At 35.3% G+C, this 21,542-nt stretch overlaps 1 protein-coding gene across 1 annotated transcript in view; it reads right to left on the minus strand.

Annotated features, from left to right (window-relative positions):
- SLO2 (slowpoke 2) overlaps positions 1–21,542 on the minus strand; it is a 616,259-nt gene that overhangs the window by 29,996 nt on the left and 564,721 nt on the right. The window contains exons 17-23 of the mRNA XM_073991382.1: positions 17,993–18,076; positions 8,867–8,972; positions 8,467–8,682; positions 8,158–8,321; positions 2,590–2,701; positions 2,325–2,510; positions 2,026–2,232 (exon numbers count right to left, since the gene is read on the minus strand). Coding sequence (XP_073847483.1) covers positions 2,026–2,232; positions 2,325–2,510; positions 2,590–2,701; positions 8,158–8,321; positions 8,467–8,682; positions 8,867–8,972; positions 17,993–18,076 — 1,075 coding nt within the window. The remainder of the gene's footprint in view (positions 1–2,025; positions 2,233–2,324; positions 2,511–2,589; positions 2,702–8,157; positions 8,322–8,466; positions 8,683–8,866; positions 8,973–17,992; positions 18,077–21,542) is intronic.

Here is a 21,542-nt window from a genome sequence, read left to right on the forward strand (position 1 = left end):
CTCGAAAAACTTTTGTGTTAAATTAGAGATATCAGCACGAAAATTTGATACTCTTTGAGTAAATGAGCGATATATAGTCCGTGGCATATATAACCTGATCTATGTCACATAGAAACATTACGTAGGCAAAGTATGGATCAAATCGTTTACTGCCTTCGAGAGTATTTTGTGGGGGGAGTACCCAAAGGAGTGGACCGATAAGATCCATCTTAGAACTTGATTTAAAATTGGGCAAAATATTACGACTGCCAAATTTTGGAGAAATTTTAATCGTCCCAACGCTCCATGCACCCATGGGCCAGCTTTCGGGCCATTTTTCTCAGGAAGTATGGACTTGTCCCTGAAAAACCTTGTACCGTCGTAATGGGGGCAGCGAACACAAGTTGTTACACCAAAAAACAAAGGTATTCGAGAGGAGGTCTTAACCTGAAAATTTGTGTGGGAGGTACCCGAAGGAGTGGACCGATAAAGTCCAAGTAGAAATTTTACTATCTGCAAAGTTAGGACCAAATCGATTGATCTTTTGAGAGTTATTTTTCACATAATTTTACAGACAAATTTTTAACTTTTGTTGGGGAGGTAGCTGAAGGAGTGGGCCGATATGGCCTATCTACGAACTTAAACAAAATATTACGAAAATCAAAATTTGAACCGAATCGGTTGATCCGTTCGAGAGTTATCATGACAGACGGACTGATATGGCTCAATCAACCCTAAATTGTCTGTAACGGATTTCATCCAAACATACTTGGGATCTTAAACCATTATTTCGATGAGGTATATACCCTCGTTAGCATAAATGCTGAGGGTATAAAGAAGAGAAGTAGTTAGAACGAATTTGTATTTGAATCGTCTTAATGAAACATGCCTTATATGTTTGTACTCTCTGCTCAACTGCATCAGAGAGAATTCTATCCAAGCCTATCTTATGGCTCTGTTGATCTAGAGGTTCTCGTTAGTGCCTTTGGCCCCCAATCTCTCTCTCTAGATCATGAGGATCACTCCTGTCAGAATTTCACTACAGATTACAGATTATAAAAATAATAAAAAAAAATAAATAAATAGATATTTTTCTGATTTTTTATATTCCGAAATATTGGTTTAAGACAAAATCGAAATTTATAATCTTGACTTTAACTCATGGTATGAATTTCAAATACTGTGAGCGAATGCAATTATTGTTCTTAAAATTTTGCATAAGAAATAGAGGCAACGCACCCTTGCCATTACTGGCAATGAATTCGAGATTAATATTTTACTATAAAATTAGGTTACAAATTAAAACAGAATTAATAAAATTAGTAAAGAAATCGTGCAATAATAACGGGAGTTGATAAACAAGAACAAAACACTAAAATATGAAATAAAAATAATTATTTTTGTTAATGTCCTTACATTTTTTCTTTTCATACTAAACTAAATGAAGTAGACGAAATTCTGGGTAAGAATAAGAAAAATCTAGAAAATTTATGTGAAACTAGGGAAAATTTATAAGACTTTAGGTAGGGCCGAACGTTATGTTTAGCCCCTAACATGAATTTATTCACAATAGTCTATCTAACCGCTAAATTTACAAAAGGTTACTGTACAGTACATAAGTGTTAAATCCTATTTTAATGTGGCTATGCGTTAAGTTTTAGAAGGCATTTTATAGTGAGCAAGAAGAAAAAGAGAGAGCGAGAGAAAAAAAGTAAGGAATACTAATAACAAAGTAGGTGTAGATTGTTTAGCGAAAGAGAAATAGATAGAGTTAGGGAAAAAAACGACTTGTATTATGTTGTACGGTGTGAGTGTGTGTGTGATAAAAAATTAATTCGTGATGACATTTTAGGTGGCTAATTTGCTAGTAGTAGTAGTTGTGGTAGTAGAGTTTTGTATTAGTAAGTTTATGCGCTTTTTGTCAATTTGTGTTGGTTATTATGTATGTATATGTGTGTGAGTTTTGTGGTGGTGGTAGTTGTGTATTGAAGAGACACAGAATAACAGTGGCTCACATGACATCTGTTTACTTAAACTTGGACTCACCGATGGCCGCAAGCGCACACAGTGCTTTCCGAAAGCTGAAAATGGTCCCCATTTGTCTACAGGTGAATTACTCACATGTGTTGCTTCCGTATTGGAAGTATCCTGAGTACGATAGATGCCAATGGGTATTTCACAAGTGGTTGAACATAATTTCTGATACAAACGTCCATAGGTGCGTATCCACATGTCTTCTTTGGTAATGCGCATCTGCAAAGAGACAAACAAAAAACAAATATTACATTATGATTTTAATTATAATTAGGGGAAAATGTTTGACTTCTTTGCAGGTTGTAACTTACCGATGTCAAAAACCCACTGCCCGGTGCCTGATCAATGCCCAGCAGCAGCCTCACAAAAGTTATAACATAATCCTTAACAAAAGCCTGATACAACAATGTATCCAACATGGAGGCACTAAAAACGGCACCAGCCGCAAATGGCAAACGAAACATGTACGATATGTGAGAGCCACGTTCTTTTTCACGCTGTGGTTGGGAGGAAAAGGTATTAATGAGTTGTATTTAATATACATTTTGTTGGTGTTTTATCCTGGTTTGCCCTTACCTTTTCCATTTTGCTTAAATGTAAAGCATATTTGTCGTGAGCACGAAATTGCATGAAACGCATATTGGAACTCTGCGATAGCTCTGTAATACTTTTAATGCTGGGAAAGAATCTGTGGAAGAAAAGACTCAAGCAGGTTAGTAGTGCTTCAAGATTTTTATGCCATTTTCAGATTTTGTCTTAGCAGAATTCAACGGCGATATGCAATTCGCCAGACGTATGAAGCGTTGTTCTATGAAGATGTGAAATTAAAAAAAAATTTTGAATTTTGGCCAACTTTCTGACCAAAGAAGCGTGGATTTTTAAGTATATTTTTAGACCAATTTATTGACCAAAGAAGCATAGATTTTTAGGAATATTTTTGACCAACTTTCTCACCAAAGAGGCGTGGATTTATAAGAAAAGTTGTGACCAATTTTTTTGACAAAAGAAGCATCGATTTTTAAGAATATTTTTTGACCACCTTTCTCACCAAAGAGGCGTGGATTTTTAAGAATATTTTTTGACCAAAGAAGCATCGGTTTTTAGGAATTATTTTTTGACCAACTTTCTCACCAAAAAGGCGTGGATTTTTAAGAATATTTTTTGACCAAAGAAGCATCGATTTTTAGGAATATTTTTGACCAACTTTCTCACCAAAGAGGCGTGGATTTTTAAGAATATTTTTTGACCAAAGAAGCATCGATTTTTAGGAATATTTTTGACCAACTTTCTCACCAAAGAGGCGTGGATTTTTAAGAATATTTTTTGTCCAACTTTCTTACCAAAGAGGCGTGGATTTTTAAGAATATTTTTTGACCAAGGAAGCATCGATTTCTAGGAATATTTTTGACCAACTTTCTTACCAAAGAGGCGTGGATTTTTAAGAATATTTATTGACCAAAGAAGCATCGATTTCTAGGAATATTTTTGACCAACTTTCTCACCAAAGAGGCGTGGATTTTTAGAAAATTTTTTGTCCGACTTTCTTACCAAAGAGGCGTGGATTTTTAAGTATATTTTTTGACCAATTTTTTTACCAAAGAAGCATAGATTTTTAGGAATATTTTTGACCAACTTTCTCACCAAAGAGGCGTGGATTTATAAGAAAAGTTGTGACCAATTTTTTTGACAAAAGAAGCATCGATTTTTAAGAATATTTTTTGACCACCTTTCTCACCAAAGAGGCGTGGATTTTTAAGAATATTTTTTGACCAAAGAAGCATCGATTTTTAGGAATACTTTTGACAAACTTTCTCACCAGAGAGGCGTGGATTTTTAAGAATATTTTTTGACCAAAGAAGCATCGATTTTTAGGAATACTTTTGACCAACTTTCTCACCGAGGAGGCGTGGATTTTTAAGAATATTTTTGACCAATTTTTTGACCAAAGAAGCATCGGTTTTTAGGAATTATTTTTGACCAACTTTCTCACCAAAGAGGCGTGGATTTTTAAGAATATTTTTTGACCAAAGAAGCATCGATTTTTTGGAATTATTTTTTGACCAACTTTCTCACCAAAGAGGCGTGGATTTTTAAGAATATTTTTTGACCAAAGAAGCATCGATTTTTAGGAATACTTTTGACCAACTTTCTCACCGAGGAGGCGTGGATTTTTAAGAATATTTTGACCAATTTTTTGACCAAAGAAGCATCGGTTTTTAGGAATTATTTTTGACCAACTTTCTCACCAAAGAGGCGTGGATTTTTAAGAATATTTTTTTGACCAAAGAAGCATCGTTTTTTAGGAATTATTTTTGACCAACATTCTCACCAAAGAGGCGTGGATTTTTAAGAATATTTTTTGACCAAGGAAGCATCGATTTTTAGGAATTATTTTTTGACCAACTTTCTCACCAAAGAGGGGTGGATTTTTAAGAATATTTTTTGACCAAAGAAGCACTCTCTTTTTTTGAATTATTTTTTAACCAATTTTCCCACCAAAGAGGCGTGAATTTTTAAGAATATTTTTTGACCAAAGAAGCATCGATTTTTAGGAATTATTTTTTGACCAACATTCTCACCAAAGAGGCGTGGATTTTTAAGAATATTTTTTTTAACCAATTTTTTGACCAAAGAAGCATCGATTTTTTGGAATTATTTTTTGACCAACTTTTTCACCAAAGAGGCGTGGATTTTTAAGAATATTTTTTTGACCAATTTTTGACCAAAGAAGCATCGATTTTTTTGAATTATTTTTTGACCAATTTTCTCACCAAAGAGGCGTGGATTTTTAAGAATATTTTTTTGACCAATTTTTTGACCAAAGAAGCATCGATTTTTTGGAATTATTTTTTGACCAACTTTCTCACCAAAGAGGCGTGGATTTTTAAGAATATTTTTTGATCAATTTTTTGACCAAAGGAGCATCGATTTTTTGGAATTATTTTTTGACCAATTTTCTCACCAAAGAGGCGTGGATTTTTAAGAATATTTTTTGACCAAAGGAGCATCGATTTTTTGAAATTATTTTTTGACCAACTTTCTCACCAAAGAGGCGTGGATTTTTAAGAATATTTTTTGACCAATTTTTTGACCAAAGGAGCATCGATTTTTTTGGAATTATTTTTTGACCAACTTTCTCACCAAAGAGGCGTGGATTTTTAAGAATATTTTTTGACCAAAGAAGCATCGCTTTTTAGGAATTATTTTTTGACCAACTTTCTCACCAAAGAGGCGTGGATTTTTAAGAATATTTTTTGACCAAAGAAGCATCGATTTTTAGGAATTATTTTTTGACCAACTTTCTCACCAAAGAGGCGTGGATTTTTAAGGATATTTTTTGACCAAAGAAGCATCGATTTTTAGGAATTATTTTTTGACCAACTTTCTCACCAAAGAGGCGTGGATTTTTAAGGATATTTTTTGACCAAAGAAGCATCGATTTTTTGGAATTATTTTTTGACCAACTTTTTCACCAAGGAGGCGTGGATTTTTAAGAATATTTTTTGACTAAAGAAGCATCGATTTTTTGGAATTATTTTTTGACCAACTTTCTCACCAAAGAGGCGTGGATTTTTAAGAATATTTTTTGACCAATTTTTTGAACGATTTTTAGGAATTATTTTTTGACCAACTTTCTCACCAAAGAGGCGTGGATTTTTAAGAATATTTTTTGACTAAAGAAGCATCGATTTTTTGGAATTATTTTTTGACCAACTTTCTCACCAAAGAGGCGTGGATTTTTAAGAATATTTTTTGACCAATTTTTTGAACGATTTTTAGGAATTATTTTTTGACCAACTTTCTCACCAAAGAGGCGTGGATTTTTAAGAATATTTTTTGACCAATTTTTTGAACGGTTTTTAGGAATTATTTTTTGACCAACTTTCTCACCAAAGAGGCGTGGATTTTTAAGAATATTTTTTGACCAATTTTTTGAACGATTTTTAGGAATTATTTTTTGACCAACTTTCTCACCAAAGAGGCGTGGATTTTTAAGAATATTTTTTTACCAATTTTTTGACCAAAGAAGCATCGATTTTTTGCAATTATTTTTTGACCAATTTTCTCACCAAAGAGGCGTGGATTTTTAAGAATATTTTTTGACCAATTTTTGACCAAAGAAGCATCGATTTTTAGGAATTATTTTTTGACCAACTTTCTCACCAAAGAGGCGTGGATTTTTAAGAATATTTTTTGACCAATTTTTTGACCAAAGAAGCATCGATTTTTTGGAATTATTTTTTGACCGACTTTCTCACCAAAGAGGCGTGGATTTTTAAGAATATTTTTTTGACCAATTTTTTGACCGAAGAAGCATCGATTTTTAGGAATTATTTTTTGAGCAACTTTCTCACCAAAGAGGCGTGGATTTTTAAGAATATTTTTTTGACCAATTTTTTGACCAGAGAAGCATCGATTTTTAGGAATTATTTTTTGACCAACTTTCTCACCAAAGAGGCGTGGATTTTTAAGAATATTTTTTGACCAATTTTTTGACCACAGGAGCATCGATTTTTTGGAATTATTTTTTGACCAACTTTCTCACCAAAGAGGCGTGGATTTTTAAGAATATTTTTTGACCAATTTTTTGACCAAAGGAGCATCGATTTTTTGGAATTATTTTTTGACCAACTTTCTCACCAAAGAGGCGTGGATTTTTAAGAATATTTTTTGACACAAGAATCATCGATTTTTAGGAATTATTTTTTGACCAACTTTCTCACCAAAGAGGCGTGGATTTTTAAGAATATTTTTTTACCAAAGAAGCATCGATTTTTAGGACTTATTTTTTGACCAACTTTCTCACCAAAGAGGCGTGGATTTTTAAGGATATTTTTTGACCAATTTTATGACCAAAGAAGCATCAATTTTTTGGAATTATTTTTTGACCAACTTTCTCACCAAAGAGGCGTGGATTTTTCAGAATATTCTTTGACCAACATTCTGACCGAAGAGGCGTGGATTTTTCAGAATATTCTTTGACCAACATTCTCACCGAAGAGGCGTGGATTTTTAAAAATATTTTTTAATCAATTTTCTGAACAGAAGCGTGGGTTTTTAAGTATATTTTTTGACCAACTTTCTGACCGAGGAAGCGTGGATTTTTAGGAATATTTTTTGACCAACTTTCTGACCAAAGGGTCGTGGATTTTAGGCATCATTTTTGACCAATTTTCTGACTAAAGAGGCGTGGATTTTAAGGAATATTTTTGACCACAGACGCGTAATTTTTAAGGATATTTTTTGACCAATTATTGCCCAAAGAAGCGTGGATTTTTAAGAATATTTTTTGACCAACTTTCTGACCAAAGGGTCGTGGATTTTAGGCATAATTTTTGACCAATTTTCTGACTAAAGAGGCGTGGATTTTAAGGAATATTTTTGACCAAAGACGCGTAATTTTTAAGGATATTTTTTGACCAATTATTGCCCAAAGAAGCGTGTATTTTTAAGAATATTTTTTGACCAACTTTCTGACCAAAGGGTCGTGGATTTTAGGCATAATTTTTGACCAATTTTCTGACTAAAGAGGCGTGGATTTTAAGGAATATTTTTGGACAAAATTTCTGACCAAAGAAGCGTGGATTTTTAAGAATATTTTTTGACAAAATTTCTGACCAAAGAAGCGTGGATTTTTAAGAATATTTTTTGACAAAATTTCTGACCAAAGAAGCGTGGATTTTTAAGAATATTTTTTGACAAAATATCTGACCAAAGAAGCGTGAATTTTTAAGAATATTTTTTGACAAACTTTCTGACCAAAGAGTCGTGGATTTTAGGAATGGTTTTTTGGCCAATTTTCTAACCAAAGAGGCGTGGAGTTTTAGGAATATTTTTGACTAAATACGCGTGGATTTTTAAGAATATTTTTTGACCAAACTTTTGACCACAGAAGTGTGGAGTTTTAAAAATAATTTTGACCAATTTTTCCACCAGGGAAGAATGGGTTTTAAAAAGTATTTTATGACCCACTTTTCGACCAGAGAGGTGTGCATTATGCATTGAATTCATAGTTTCACAATTTGTATAAAACATTAAAGTTAATCCCTTGTACAATGTTCAACTATAATATCATTTAAATTTCCGTTCACTAATAAATCTGAAAATGGCTTATTAAATATTCAAATAGTTTCCAAACATTACTTGAACATGGTTTGAACGGCCACAATGGTATTACAATCCGACAGAGAATCTTCTTCAGCTGAATTTGAAAGTTCCTTATTTACAACCACCACACTTTCAGCCAATGTTATGCCAGCTCTTAGCAGGTCATCTAAGCAATCAATGGATCCCAACATCCAATAAACCTGTAAAAAATACAAAAAGAAAAAAGAAAACAAACAAACAAAGGACCATCAAAAATATTATCCCTTTTATTTCAAAGGAAAATCTTTCATAACAATTATTTCTCAACTTTTTTTCCACCGTTTTATTTTCTTTTCATTGACTTACCAAAGGAAAATATGATAAAGCATCCAAAAATGCCACATCCGGACGACGTTCCAGCAACAAAATGATCGGATTCAAGGAGGTTTTCGAACGGAAGTGAGCCCGCAGGGGAATAATAAAATTGTAAATTCCATTTGAGGCATAATCGGCGGCCAAAATAATGGTTTTATTCTGCCATTGATATTCCTTGGCATTGCGATAGCTACAATGCTCACAAACCTAGTCGAAGAGGGGGGTGGGGAAGACAAAAGAATATAAAATCAATATTTCACATAAATACATATTATGCGGACATTTTTATGACAAAACACCGTCTTCTATCTAGTTTAGGATACATAACTCTGTTGAACGGGACCTTGGACTGAAGGACGGACGACACGACAAATGTGAACAACTCACTCACCTGTGCTAACTGCAAACAACACAACGGTTTCTTTTCCTTGAGCAAATAACAGAGCGTAGGACTGACACCAATAAACGGTGATACAGGCGGAAATCCTTTAACGATGCTATAAAAAGAAAACGAACAGGAGATAGAGTATATGAGAGATACGCATGTGTGTTGCTGTGTGTGCAACTTTAAAGTATAAACATAAAAAACGAAGAACAACAGAAGCTGCAACTTTTTGTTTTGTTTTTCCATTATCAATATAATCATCAATGTCATAAAAATATATTTTCTGATCTATTCACTGATAGAAGGAAAAAAAATTAAACAGGAAACAGGAAATTTTTGCAACTCTTTAACAAATAGGAACATCTAAAAGGCCGGAAATTGTAACCAAAGCCATTAATATTTAAACAATGGCATCAACAAAACTGTGGTACAAACTACGAAATAAAGCAAAAAACAAAAGTAAAATAATTTGATATATAGAAATCTAGTTTGGTTTTGTAATTTATGCTCATAAAAAAGCTTTAAAGCTTATTTAAAAACTATAAATAATAAAATCGTGTTCAAGATCTGGGGAAGTTCTGAAATCCTTTTGGGGAAGAAACTCCTTGATCCTGGACTTCTAATTAATTGCCCGCGTATACAAAGCAAAAAAAGCAAGGAAAAAGTATCAGTCGGCTTTGTCGACAGATGTATACCCTCAGGTAGGGGGTCTTTAGGATTTTGGCAGTATGAACTTACTTGCCGACAAAGATATGGATTAGGATAAAATCTCAAAAGTTTTGCGGAGGAGGTACCTAAAGGAATGGACCAACATAGTCCATTTTGGAAGTCTGTCTTATTTTTTGAACAACATTTTGACAAAAGAAGCGTCGATTTTTAAGAATATTTTTTGGTCAACTTTCTCACCAAAGAGGCGTGGATTTTTAAGAATACTTTTTGATCAACTTTCTCAGCGAGGAGGCGTGGCATTTTAAGAATATTTTTGACCAACTATTTTACCAAAGAGGCGTGGTTTTTTAATAACATTTTTGACCAACTGTCTGACCAAAGAAGCGTGTACTTTTAAGAATATTTTTCGATCAACTTTCTGACCAAAGAAGCCTGGATTTTTAGGAATATTTTTTGACCAACTTTTTCACCAAAGAAGCATGGATTTTTACAAATATTTTTGACCAACTTTTTGGCCAGAGAAGAAGGTTGAATTTTTAAAAATATTTTTGACCAACTTTTTGGCCAGAGAAGAAGGGTGAATTTTTAAAAATATTTTTTTACCAAAGAAGCGTTGATTTTTAAGAATTTTTGGCCAACTTTCTCACTAAAGGGGCTTGGTTTTGTAATCATATTTTTGACCAAAGAAGCGTGGATTTTTAAGAACAGTTTTGACCAACTTTCTGACCAAAGAAGCGTTGATTTTTAAGAATATAAAATTCAAGTTTTGCGGAAGAGGTACCTAAACAAATGGACCAACATAGTCCATTATGGAAACGTGTCTTATTTTTGGAGTCATTCATTATATCAGAAAACATGGACTTGCCCACGAAAAACATATATAGCTGTAAACAGACCTACTAGGAGTACCTTCGGTAAAAATTGCAAAGAATTCTCACAAAGACCCCAAAAAAAACACACTTAAACAAAAATTTTGATAATTTCTGTGGGTGTTTCCCTATGGAATGGAGCGGTAGGGTCCACTTTTGAACATAAACTAACTTTGGACAAAATATTTCGAGATCCAAAGTTTAGTCCAAATCGGTTGCTCCGTTTATGAGTTATTGCACTTACCTTACTGCCTTAGAGAGTTATCGTGCGCACCATTTTAGCGAAAGGTTTTAAATATTTGTGGGCGAGATACCCAATGGAGTGGACCGATATGGCCCATCTTAGAACTTGTTTTAATTTTGCGAAAGATATTACTACTGCCAAATGTTGGACCGAATAGGTTTATTCGATCGAGAGTTTTCGTGCGCTCTATCCACTACAACATTCGGGCCATTTTCTCAGAAACTATGAACTTGTCCCTGAAAAACTTGTACTGTCGTAATGGGGGCTGCGAATATAATTTGTTACAACAAAAATCAAAACGATTCGAGAGGAGTTCTTAAAATGCACTGTTCCGAAATTTTGTGTGGGGGGTACCCGAAGGAGTGGACCGATATAGAACATATTTGAACTTGATCTATGGCTGGTAGAAATAATACGATGCCCGATAAGTCTTTTCGAGTGTCATCGTGCGCAAAATTTTGCAAAAATTTTAACTTTTGTGGGAAGGTACCCGACCGAGTGGGCCGATATGGTCGATCTTCGACTCCAAATTGTCTGAAATGGATTTCTTCCAAACATACTTGGGGTTTAAAACCATTATTTCGATGAGGCACATTTTGCCCCTATGAAAGTGTATACACATACCATCGTTAGCATAAATGCTGAGGGTATAAACCCCGAAAGTCGGATGTGCTTCTTATCTGGGGTTATATTAAAACGTACATCTGTACCCGCAATTCTCTGTAGTATACCGTATTCCCAAATCGATGACTGAATACTAAATGTCAGACATTTGGGAGTGATAATGAAGCTAAGACTTTGAAAATCGGGCTGTACCTTTCTATTGAGGCTATATAAAAATGTGAATTTGTTACTAATAAATTACGGGAGGAAAGTTTTATAGCATCAAAAGAAGACTAAATGCGGTAAGGTACGGTTCTATGGCGGCTATGGCGAAACGTGGCCGGTTCTATGGACCTAATTTCTTCGACCAGGAGGGGTTACCTCAACATTTATGTATTTGTGTTGGATTTTTTTTTTACATTGAAAGCGGCAATATATGCCAGAATGCCTGCTCCGAGCTCATTTGGTCCGTGCCTGGGCCATGGGACAGTTCCGTTTGCCAGATAGCATCGGTGAGATGTAATGGATGTAGGGAACGGGCGCACTTTCGAAGCTGCTCTGATTTTAGCCAACTCCAGGACTACTGCGATGGGAGTTATATTGCCTTGTTGCGCCAGAATATTTCCCATCCTGTCTCCAACGTAGAGCTGGCAAACTATCGAGATTACCAACATTAGATATTTTCGATTTTCATTTCAAAAAATCAATAGATATCGATATAGTAAATTTGTCATCACCATTAATTTGGAAATCGAAATGGCGAAAATGTACTTCATAGAAATATTTTATTTAATAAAAAGGCGCAGACATACAATTTACTTTTCCGAATTTCCACACAACCATTTTACATCCACAAAACCGAAAAGCTGCGTAATTTCTATTCATTTCAATCGATTTTAGGTTAGGGTTTTTAATCCGATAATATCGATAGAGAAAACTATTTATCGATATTGAATTTTTAAAGAATAATCAATACTATCGATAGTGCCACAGATTCCAACTCTGTCATCAGATATATTGTAGTCGTCGGAATATGAGACTCCCCTGTAGTCTCCCAAATGATAACAAACGCATCAAGTTGTTGTCCAGCGCCATTGAAATGCATCATTCCTGCAATTCAATTGTAACGGTCTCCGCAACAAACACTGGAAATTGTCGTCGCAATCCAGTAAACAATCACGGTGCTCTTGAAGCATCTTTAAATGGAAAATGCTTACACCTGGAAAGGGTTGGCGGATTCTGAAACTACAATGTTCATAGATGAGAAAAAAAAAACAAAACAAAAAATTATAAAATTAACATTTTGGGGTTTTTAGGTCTTTACTATTTTGCTGGGAAACTGCAAGTCCTATCGGAATAAGATTAAAGAAAATGTTGTAGCTATGAAAATTCTCTACAAGATTGACCTTACTGTTTTTGAGATATAGTAGTTCAAATTGGGACAATGCACTGACTGTATCGTCTCCTTATAACAAATGTCATGACTACAATTTCCCAACATAAACTTATATATCTAAAAAATGGTACAACCTCGAAACAAGACACGAAATCCAATCTTGCAGTGAATTTTCACAGCTACAACATTTTTTTAGTCTCATTCCGATAGGACTTGCGGCTTTTAAGCAAAATCCTGAAGACCTGAGAAAAAAATCTGAATGATTGATCTGAACTTCTATATCTCAGAAACGGTAAAACCTACGAAATTATCATGAATGTCAATCTTATATAAAATTTTCACTGCTAAAACATTTCCTTTAGCCCCATTTCGATAGGACTTACGGTTTCCAAGCAAAATCGTGAAAACCTTAAAACCCCTAAAATGTCAACTTGAATCGCAATTTATTTAAAAAGCGCTCAAGAGCATCGTGCAATGCCTGAAACGTTGCGATGACTACAAAGATCCTACAGGAAGCGGAGGAAGACTTGTCTTCTCGATGCACCTGTCTGTCCAATAGAGACCAACCTCGCTTTAAGTTGACTCTAGTGACCCATATGTATGGGCCTAGCAGTAAAGTGTGTGACTACCGAAGTAGAGCTGCTTAATATTCACATAGCGTCGATGAATAATTTTGCCCTGATTTATATGTCTGATTTTAGTTCGCAGTTAGGGCAATTACCGTCTGGAGCTAGGGAACTTTAATACACGTCATGAGCTTTGGCATTCTGTACTAGGCAATGACCTCATACTGTGCGGTGAATAAAGACGCTTCTGTGAGGTTAAAGGAGATTGCGAAACCTCCCCAGACATCACAATTGCGGCACCGTTTCTGGCAAATGATGAGTATATAATTATATATTATTATATAGTAATTGGTAATATTATAAAACTAATATTTATTTTTAATTAAATTAAATATGAATTAAATATATTGAAAATAAATATTATTTATTAATTATTAATAATAATTATTACTAGTAATTATTAATTATTGTTTATTTTTATTTATTATTAATTATTTTCGATTGTTTGAGTGGAGTATTCCCCCATTGGCTCAACTTCATTTATTACCCTCTATTACAGAGAGTAATGTTTTTCAAAACGAACTGACAGTGTTGCAAAATTTTACTGATCGCTACCAATATCATGATTTCATCCCGGCGAAGGGAATTATCAATTGGCTTCTCAGTTTGATATTGGTAGCGATCAGTAAAATTTTGCAACACTGTCAGTTCGTTTTGAAAAACATTACTCTCTGTAATAGAGGGTAATAAATGAAGTTGAGCCAATGGGGGAATACTCCACTCAAACAATCGAAAATGAGATTGTACTTCAACAAAAAACAAAACAAACATTATTAATTATTGTTAATAATAAAATGTATTTTTATAGTTAATAATTACACTGTGCAACACTGAAAATGCAAATAACTTATAATGGGCATTTTCTGAAAGTATGTTAGATCAGGTAAACATAGATTAACAAGAAAAAAAGTATCAGTCGGCATAGCCGACATAGATATACCCTCAGCCTGTTTAATTTGAAACACTTTAATCCCAAAAATACTTATGCATTTCAACATTTTGGGCGGTTCATACGCACAAAAATGTGGATTAGGATTAAAGTTCAAAAGGATTGCGGAGGAGGTACCTAAAGGGATGGATCGACATAGTCCATTATGGAAGTGGATCTTATTTTGGGAGTCATATATGTTCGATAGATGTCACGCCCACTAGTCATTTCAGTGGATCATCGTATAACTTTTGGACCAGTATTCCAGGAAGCATGGACTTGTCTACGGAAAACATAATATCGCTTTAAACAGGAGCACAACGAACAGTATCGGTATACATTTCCAAAGGATCTTCAAACAAACCCTAAACTGCACTTAGACACAAATGTTGAGTTTTTTTGGGGGATGTACCCTAAGGAGAGGACCGACATGGACCATTTTAGAAAAAAAGAATTTAGACAAAATGTTAAGATATCCAAATTGGTTGCTCCGTTCAAGAGATATCGCACATACCATTTTAGTGACCTTTTTAAAAATTGGGGGAAGTACCGGAAGTTGTGGACCGGTATTGCCCATCTTCGAACTGAAACTAAGTTTGAATAAAATTTGACGAAGGCCAAATTTTGGACCTAATCTCTTGATTAGTTCGAGAGTTATCGTGATCTCCAGCCACTACATATGGTGCCATAGGGGGTTTTTACACCTTTCGAGCTGTTTTCTCAAGAACGATGGACTTGGCCCAGAAAAAAACTTTTACCGTCGTAATTGAAGCAGCGAATACAAGTTGCTTCATCAGAAATCAAAGTGATTCATGCGCAGGTCTTAAAGTGAAGTTTTCTGAGATTTTGTGTGGGAGGTACCCGAAGGAGTCGACAAATATAGACCATATTCGAACCTGATCTACTACTCTGACTTTTCCGAACATTTTTGAAGTTTTATGGGGGAGGTGCCTGAAGGATTGGACCGATATAGCTTATCTTCGAACTTAAACTTTGTTTGGACAAAATATAACGAAGGCCAAATTTTAGACCCAATCGGCAGACCCGTTCGAGAGTTATCGTGCGCTCCAACCACTACACACGGTGTCATAGGGGTCTTTTGCAACTTTCAGGCTATTTTCTCAGGAATTATGGTCTTGCCCCTGATGAAACTTGTGCCGTCGTATAGGGGGCAGTGAATACAAGTTACTACAATAAAAACCAAAGCCATTCAAGAGCAGGTCCTAAACTGAATTTTTCCAAAATTGTGTGTGGGAGGTAAGCGAAGGAGTGGACCGATTGAGTCCATATTGAAACCTGATATAAGTCTGGTGGAAATTTGAAGATGTGCGAAGTATGGGCTAAATCGGTTGTTCCCTTCAAGTATGGGCTAAATCGGTTGTTACCTTGCGAAAGCCAAACTTTGGCTCATCCGTTCGAGAGTTATCCTGCGCACCAGCCAGGCGGACGGACATTGCTAAATCGACTCCAAATTGTCTGCCCCGTCTTCTTTGGTTACTTTCCGATGTAAACTTTAAAAACTCTGATACATAATCTACTCAATTTTTCTTATCATTTTTTTGTTGTCGCACAGTGTTATTATTATAAATTATGTATTTGAAACGTTTTGTAATTAATAATAATTATTGCTAATTGTATTTATAATAAATAATATTTATTATTAATTGTTGTAATTGTTCTTACCATTATTAATTGTTACTTTTTATAAAATACTAATTACACTGTGGGTAATTTTTTGAGTCATGATTTATTAAGCATATTCTGACTCCACAGTATGATAGAACACCAAAAAAAGAGAAGACACGTGTCTCGTGGTTTTTCCCTATCTCATTAATTTTCGCGGTTATTGGCCTCCAATAGTTTTAGGCTTTGATGTAAAAAGGGTCATTTAGTAAGGACTATATCTTCCAAACCGTTAGGAAATTTGAATTTATTTCAGATGCAAAGTTGTAGCTCTTGTCTTAAAGAACAAAAATTGTGAACATATATAATCCATCAAACTTCATCTGCGAATTAAAATTTTTTCTCGGGTTTTTGGTCTACAGCTATCAAACCGATCAAATTTGAAGCAAACAAACAACTACAAAAATGTACCTCAAATCTCAATAAACATCTTTCTATAACATACGAACTATGTATAGACGATTCTTAAAGGTCAAAATAGCAAAGCAAAAGGAATTTGTATCCTGTTTTCTCTGGTTCTGGTCCACAGATACTAAACCGTTCAATATTCAAGAAAACAACCAACTACAATAATGTAGCAAAGACATCAATAGACAACTTACTGGAACATGCGAAATGTCTATGAACGGTTCTTAAATAGCAAAAAATATTTGAAATCGCCCAAAAATTAAGGATACCGTCAACTACAAAAAGGTACCTTAGATTTCAGTAAACAAGTTTCTAGAACATATGAAGATTCTAGGAACGATTCTTCAAGCTCACAATTGGATTATTTTAGATCATTCTTTCCTGTTCAGGTCCGTAAATAACATACTTTCAAATTTCCTTGAATTTTTAACAGTTTGTTATTTCCAAACCTGAGCAGGGGGAATGTTAAAAATAATTTAATTGTTCGTGAATTCTAGCTCTGAGAATCATTCCTAGAATCTGCATATGTTCTAGCAAGCTGTTTATTGAAATCCTAGGTACATTTTTGTGGTTGACGGTACCCTTAATTTTTGGGCGATTCGGTATCTGTTTTGCTATTTTTACCATTAAGAACCGTTCATAGATATTTCGCATGTTCCAGAAAGTTGTTTATTGATGTCTTTACTTCATTATTGTAGTTGATTGTTTTCTTGGGTTAGTATCTGTGGACCAGAACCAGAGAAAACAAGATAAAAATTCCATTTGCTTTGCTATTTTGACCTTTAAGAATCGTCTATACATAGTTCGTATGTTATAGAAAGATATTTATTGAGATCTGAGGTACATTTTTGTAGTTGCTTGTTTGCTTCAAATTTGATGGGTTTGATAGCTGTAGACCAAAACCAATAAAAAAATGTAAAAGAAATTTGATCTTGGCCATTTTGACCTTGCAGATGAAGTTTGATGGATTATATGTGTTCACAATTTTTGTTCTTTAAGACAAGAGCTACAACTTTGCCTCTGAAATAAATTCAAATTTCTTAACGGTTTGGAAGATATAGTCCTGACTAAAGGACCCTTTTTACATCAAAGCCTAAAACCTTTGGAGGCCTATAACCGCGAAAGTTCATGAGATAAGAAAAAACGGCGAGACACGTGTCCCCTCTTTTTGGTCTTCTATCACGCTGAGGTGTCAGAATATGGTAATTAATTTTCGTGTTGCACAGTGTTATTATTAATTATTATTATTAAATTAAAAACAAATCAATCTAATTTGAAACTTGTAGTAATTTTCCAGGTCTCCTTTACTAACTAATCTATCTGAAACCCAAACATGGCTGAAAAAAATTGTGCCTAATATTTCAAAACTTGAATTGAAGGCGTATGATTTACATATGCATTCATTTCAATCACATACCATCAATCATACGCCCGAGGTCACAAATTCAGATAAGATTTTTTAATCAAATGTTACAATACTTCTATCCGAAAACTTTTGAAATTATTTAAGCGCAAAAGTAAAAACTACAAAATTCTAAAATCAATTCTCCAAAAAGTACACAAGAAGAAGCATAACAATAATGGCCATAAAGCTTGGAAACAGGAGAGGAAGCCAAAAATATAGAAGCCATAAAAATTTTTAGAAATAATAAAAAAATATTGCTAAGCCAAACCAACAAAACAAAAAGAAGGATAATAACTCATACCTAGATGTGTGTGTATGGTGTTTGGTGGTGTCAGTGTCTTTGGGGATGCACAAGAACATTTTATTCTTAGGATTATTTCTTCTCCTTCAAAAAATAAACAAAGAAAATCAAAAAATTAAAAATTTAAAGGATGGAAAAAAATAAACACAAGAACAACAACACCAACAATAAATCATTGGGAGAAGAATGGCAAACAAACACAAAGATGAATGGAATAAACATGGATTTGGAATGATTATTTAACGAACGAACAAAACAACGAATTTGATTTGGTTGATAAGAAAAAACGAGCGAACGAACGAACGAACGAGCGAGCAGCGTTTGAGCTGGTGGGCTGGCGATCTGGCGAACGAATAAACGAACAAACAAACGCATGAATAGTTTTTTGATTTTTCTATTGTTACTGTTGTTGTTGGGTTTTTAGTTTTGTTTTGTTAGTTTTTGTTTGTAAAGCAAGTGATTGAGTGGTGGGTGGGTGGTTGGATGATAGTTTGTTGTTGATGGAATTTTGTGATATGCTGCTGTTGTGTATTGTAATAATGTTCATAAATTTTATCTGTCATATTCTAGGGAAAAGTAAAACTATAAATTTGTAGTAATGCCTGGATGGAATAGAAAAAGTGTGGTTGGGGATAAGAGATACCAGGAAATGGTCGAGAGTAGATTTATGTGGTAAGTTCCAGGAACTATAATGTTTACTTTCTATCATCTCTAATGAAGCCCCTGACCTCCCTGTGACGTCAATTAAATAGCTTTCAAATAAAAAGTTACTAGGGGAATGTACGCCGAACATACCTTTCCAATATGTTAATATTGTAAACCAATGATAAATATTTTAACCAATAGGTCCTAAATTTGTAGAATTAAAACCCTAATCACAATTCTACGATTAATATCACTTCGAATAATGTACATCCAATGCATTAACTTGATTATGACTTGCCTTGAAGCGGGGTAGTGTTATTGACCCATCCCGAAACGTCATACGGACCATGAATAGTTATGGTATCAAGTGCTGCGCAACATATTCCATAAGAACAGTTCTGTAGTGCAATTCTCTAACTCATTTTTGAGTTACCGACAAATGTCGGTAAAATTAAAATGCAAAATTATGAGTGAAAAGTTTAAAAAAAGTTGACAACACTGTTGCTATCGATAGAACTTTACGACTGATTTGTTTTGGTCGCTAACTTACAGCAAAATATCGTTAATTACCGAATTTATAAGCATTTTAATTTTACCGACTTTTGTTGGTAACTCAAAAAATGTGTTACCGAATCGCACTACTGGTATGGTTTAGTACCAAAAGAAGTTTCAGACATGAAGATAGTATTTCGAATATCTTTTTACCATCCTGGTGGATAATAAAATGGAATGAACAGTGGAAGTTGGGCCCAGAAACTTTGAGGTATGCAAATAACAAGAGTAAATTACTCTAAAATAGGAGACAAAAAAAAAAAAAACAATTACAATATTAGTGCAGCTTAAAGTCCTGTGTACAGGTCGCTAATTTTAAAAAGATATAACAATTCTGTAGGAGACAAAACAATTTTTGATCGAATTACTCAAATGACAATATAATTCAACACCGTAAACGCAAATTAATCTAAAGAAATCATCCAATCCATTCACCATAACTGCAGATCCAATCCCAGTTTTGAAAAAGTAAGGTCAAACGACCCGGTCGGACCATAAACTGCACTAAACAGTCATACAAAATATGCTACAACAGGAGCCTCAGATCTGTTTTCGTGAGCATTTCAAAACGATATAGAATGCACTAATGCTCCTACGGAAATTTCTGTTGGCAATTGTAGGATTTTTTGGAGCTCTGCTGTTGTTGTTGTTGTAACAGTGTTTATTATTGTATGTTTGTGGGTTCGTACTTTTGCTCAATCTGGTTCTGGGTCTAACTCCAATTCCAGAAAAGTGGCTGTTTCGATTGGACGTAACCATAGGTGCAGTGTGTCGTGCGGACCCATGCCGAATGCTGGGCAGATTTTTTGCACGGTGCGATCGATCTTTGTCCAATAAGAATTTAGGCCACTGTAATATCCTGGGCGTGGTTGAGCCAAACCTACTCTGGTTTGTAGTGGTAGCTGACGTTCCACAGCTGCGATAGATGGGGAATGTACTCCGAGGATTTTATTCACACTTTATTTGCTTTTGGCCTTAGCTCAAACCAGTTTGATATGCCTGTTGATCTAGGGGTTCTCCCCTGTATCGTTGAACCTCATCATCTAGATCGCAGATATCTTCTTGATGTGCCTGGGTGTATAGGGCCAGATGGTGATTGGGATGACTCTCACGGAAACACCCGAAATTGTGTGTTGCTGTACTGGAAGAATCTTTGCCTCCTCATGTAGATGGTCCATTAAAGACATGAGGAGGCACCCTGGTGCTGTTCTCAGGGCGGCATTAAAGTTAGAATCTTTCCCCATTGCGTATCACTTAATCCTGGAGAGCAAACTGGAGCCGCATAGCTTACCACAGACCGACCTATCACATTATATGTAGTAAACAAGGTTTCCTTATCTGCAGCCTAAGTGCTGCCGGCTAGGGACTTGAGGATCTTGTTCCTACTTTTCAGTTTGTCGCAGATAGCAGCGGTGTGCACGGATGAAGTGAACGTAGTGTCGAATGGGACCCCTAGAATTTTGGTGGAGTTTGTGGTCGGAATTCTGTTACCATCGCCCACGAAATTTAACTCTCTTCTCAGCTGCCCCGTCCATGTTGTGAACAGATTGGCCGCAGATTTAGTGGAGGAACTGCATATTCCTTGGGTGGAAAAGTCTCTCACAAATGTCATCAGGTACCTGAAGCAAGATCGATGCCGTCTGGAGGAGGAATACAGGGAAGGTTGAGGTTGAACAGTTCCGGAGATATGACCCCACCTTGGGGAACTCCCTGTTTTACTCTAGGGGGTTTGGACTTCTTGCTGCTGAATTCCACGTACGACTGGCGTCCACACATATATTTGATTATCCAACTTTTCAAGCATGGTTTTCTGATCAATGTCCTCAATCAGCGTGGAGATTCTGACAGTATCAAAGGCCATCCACAAAGCGCCATTGCGGTCTCTGGTTGAGTCCTCGACAAATATATATAGAGATGACGTGCAGAGCTGTTGTCGTGCTGTGCTGCTTTCGGAATCCATGCTGATGATCGGCAACTGGATAGCTATTTCTAACCCTGGGGAACACTAAGGCCTCAAGGGTGTTTGCTACAGGCGACAAAAGCGAAATCGGCCTGTACGATTCACTTTTGCTGGCATCCTTGCCTGGCTTCAGTAGCGGGACCATTTTCAACACTTCGGGAACAATTAGGGGGGGGGGGGGTGGGTGTTCAGCGACATGTTGAAAACTGTAGTGATATACTCCATTCCCGGGACATCCAGCTGTTTCAGCATTACCATGGAGATTCCATCAGGCCCCAACGCTTTGGATGATTTATCGTTCCTGATGTCGTTTCGCAATCATCATCCATTGTAAACTGTGGTGGGTCATCCACGGCAGGAGATATCTAATTCTACGTAGTACTCTTCACTTCG

This window comes from Musca autumnalis, unplaced genomic scaffold (genome assembly GCF_047663935.1).
Source record: "Musca autumnalis isolate F117 unplaced genomic scaffold, ASM4766393v1 scaffold_5, whole genome shotgun sequence".
Classification (NCBI taxonomy): Eukaryota; Metazoa; Arthropoda; class Insecta; order Diptera; family Muscidae; genus Musca; species Musca autumnalis.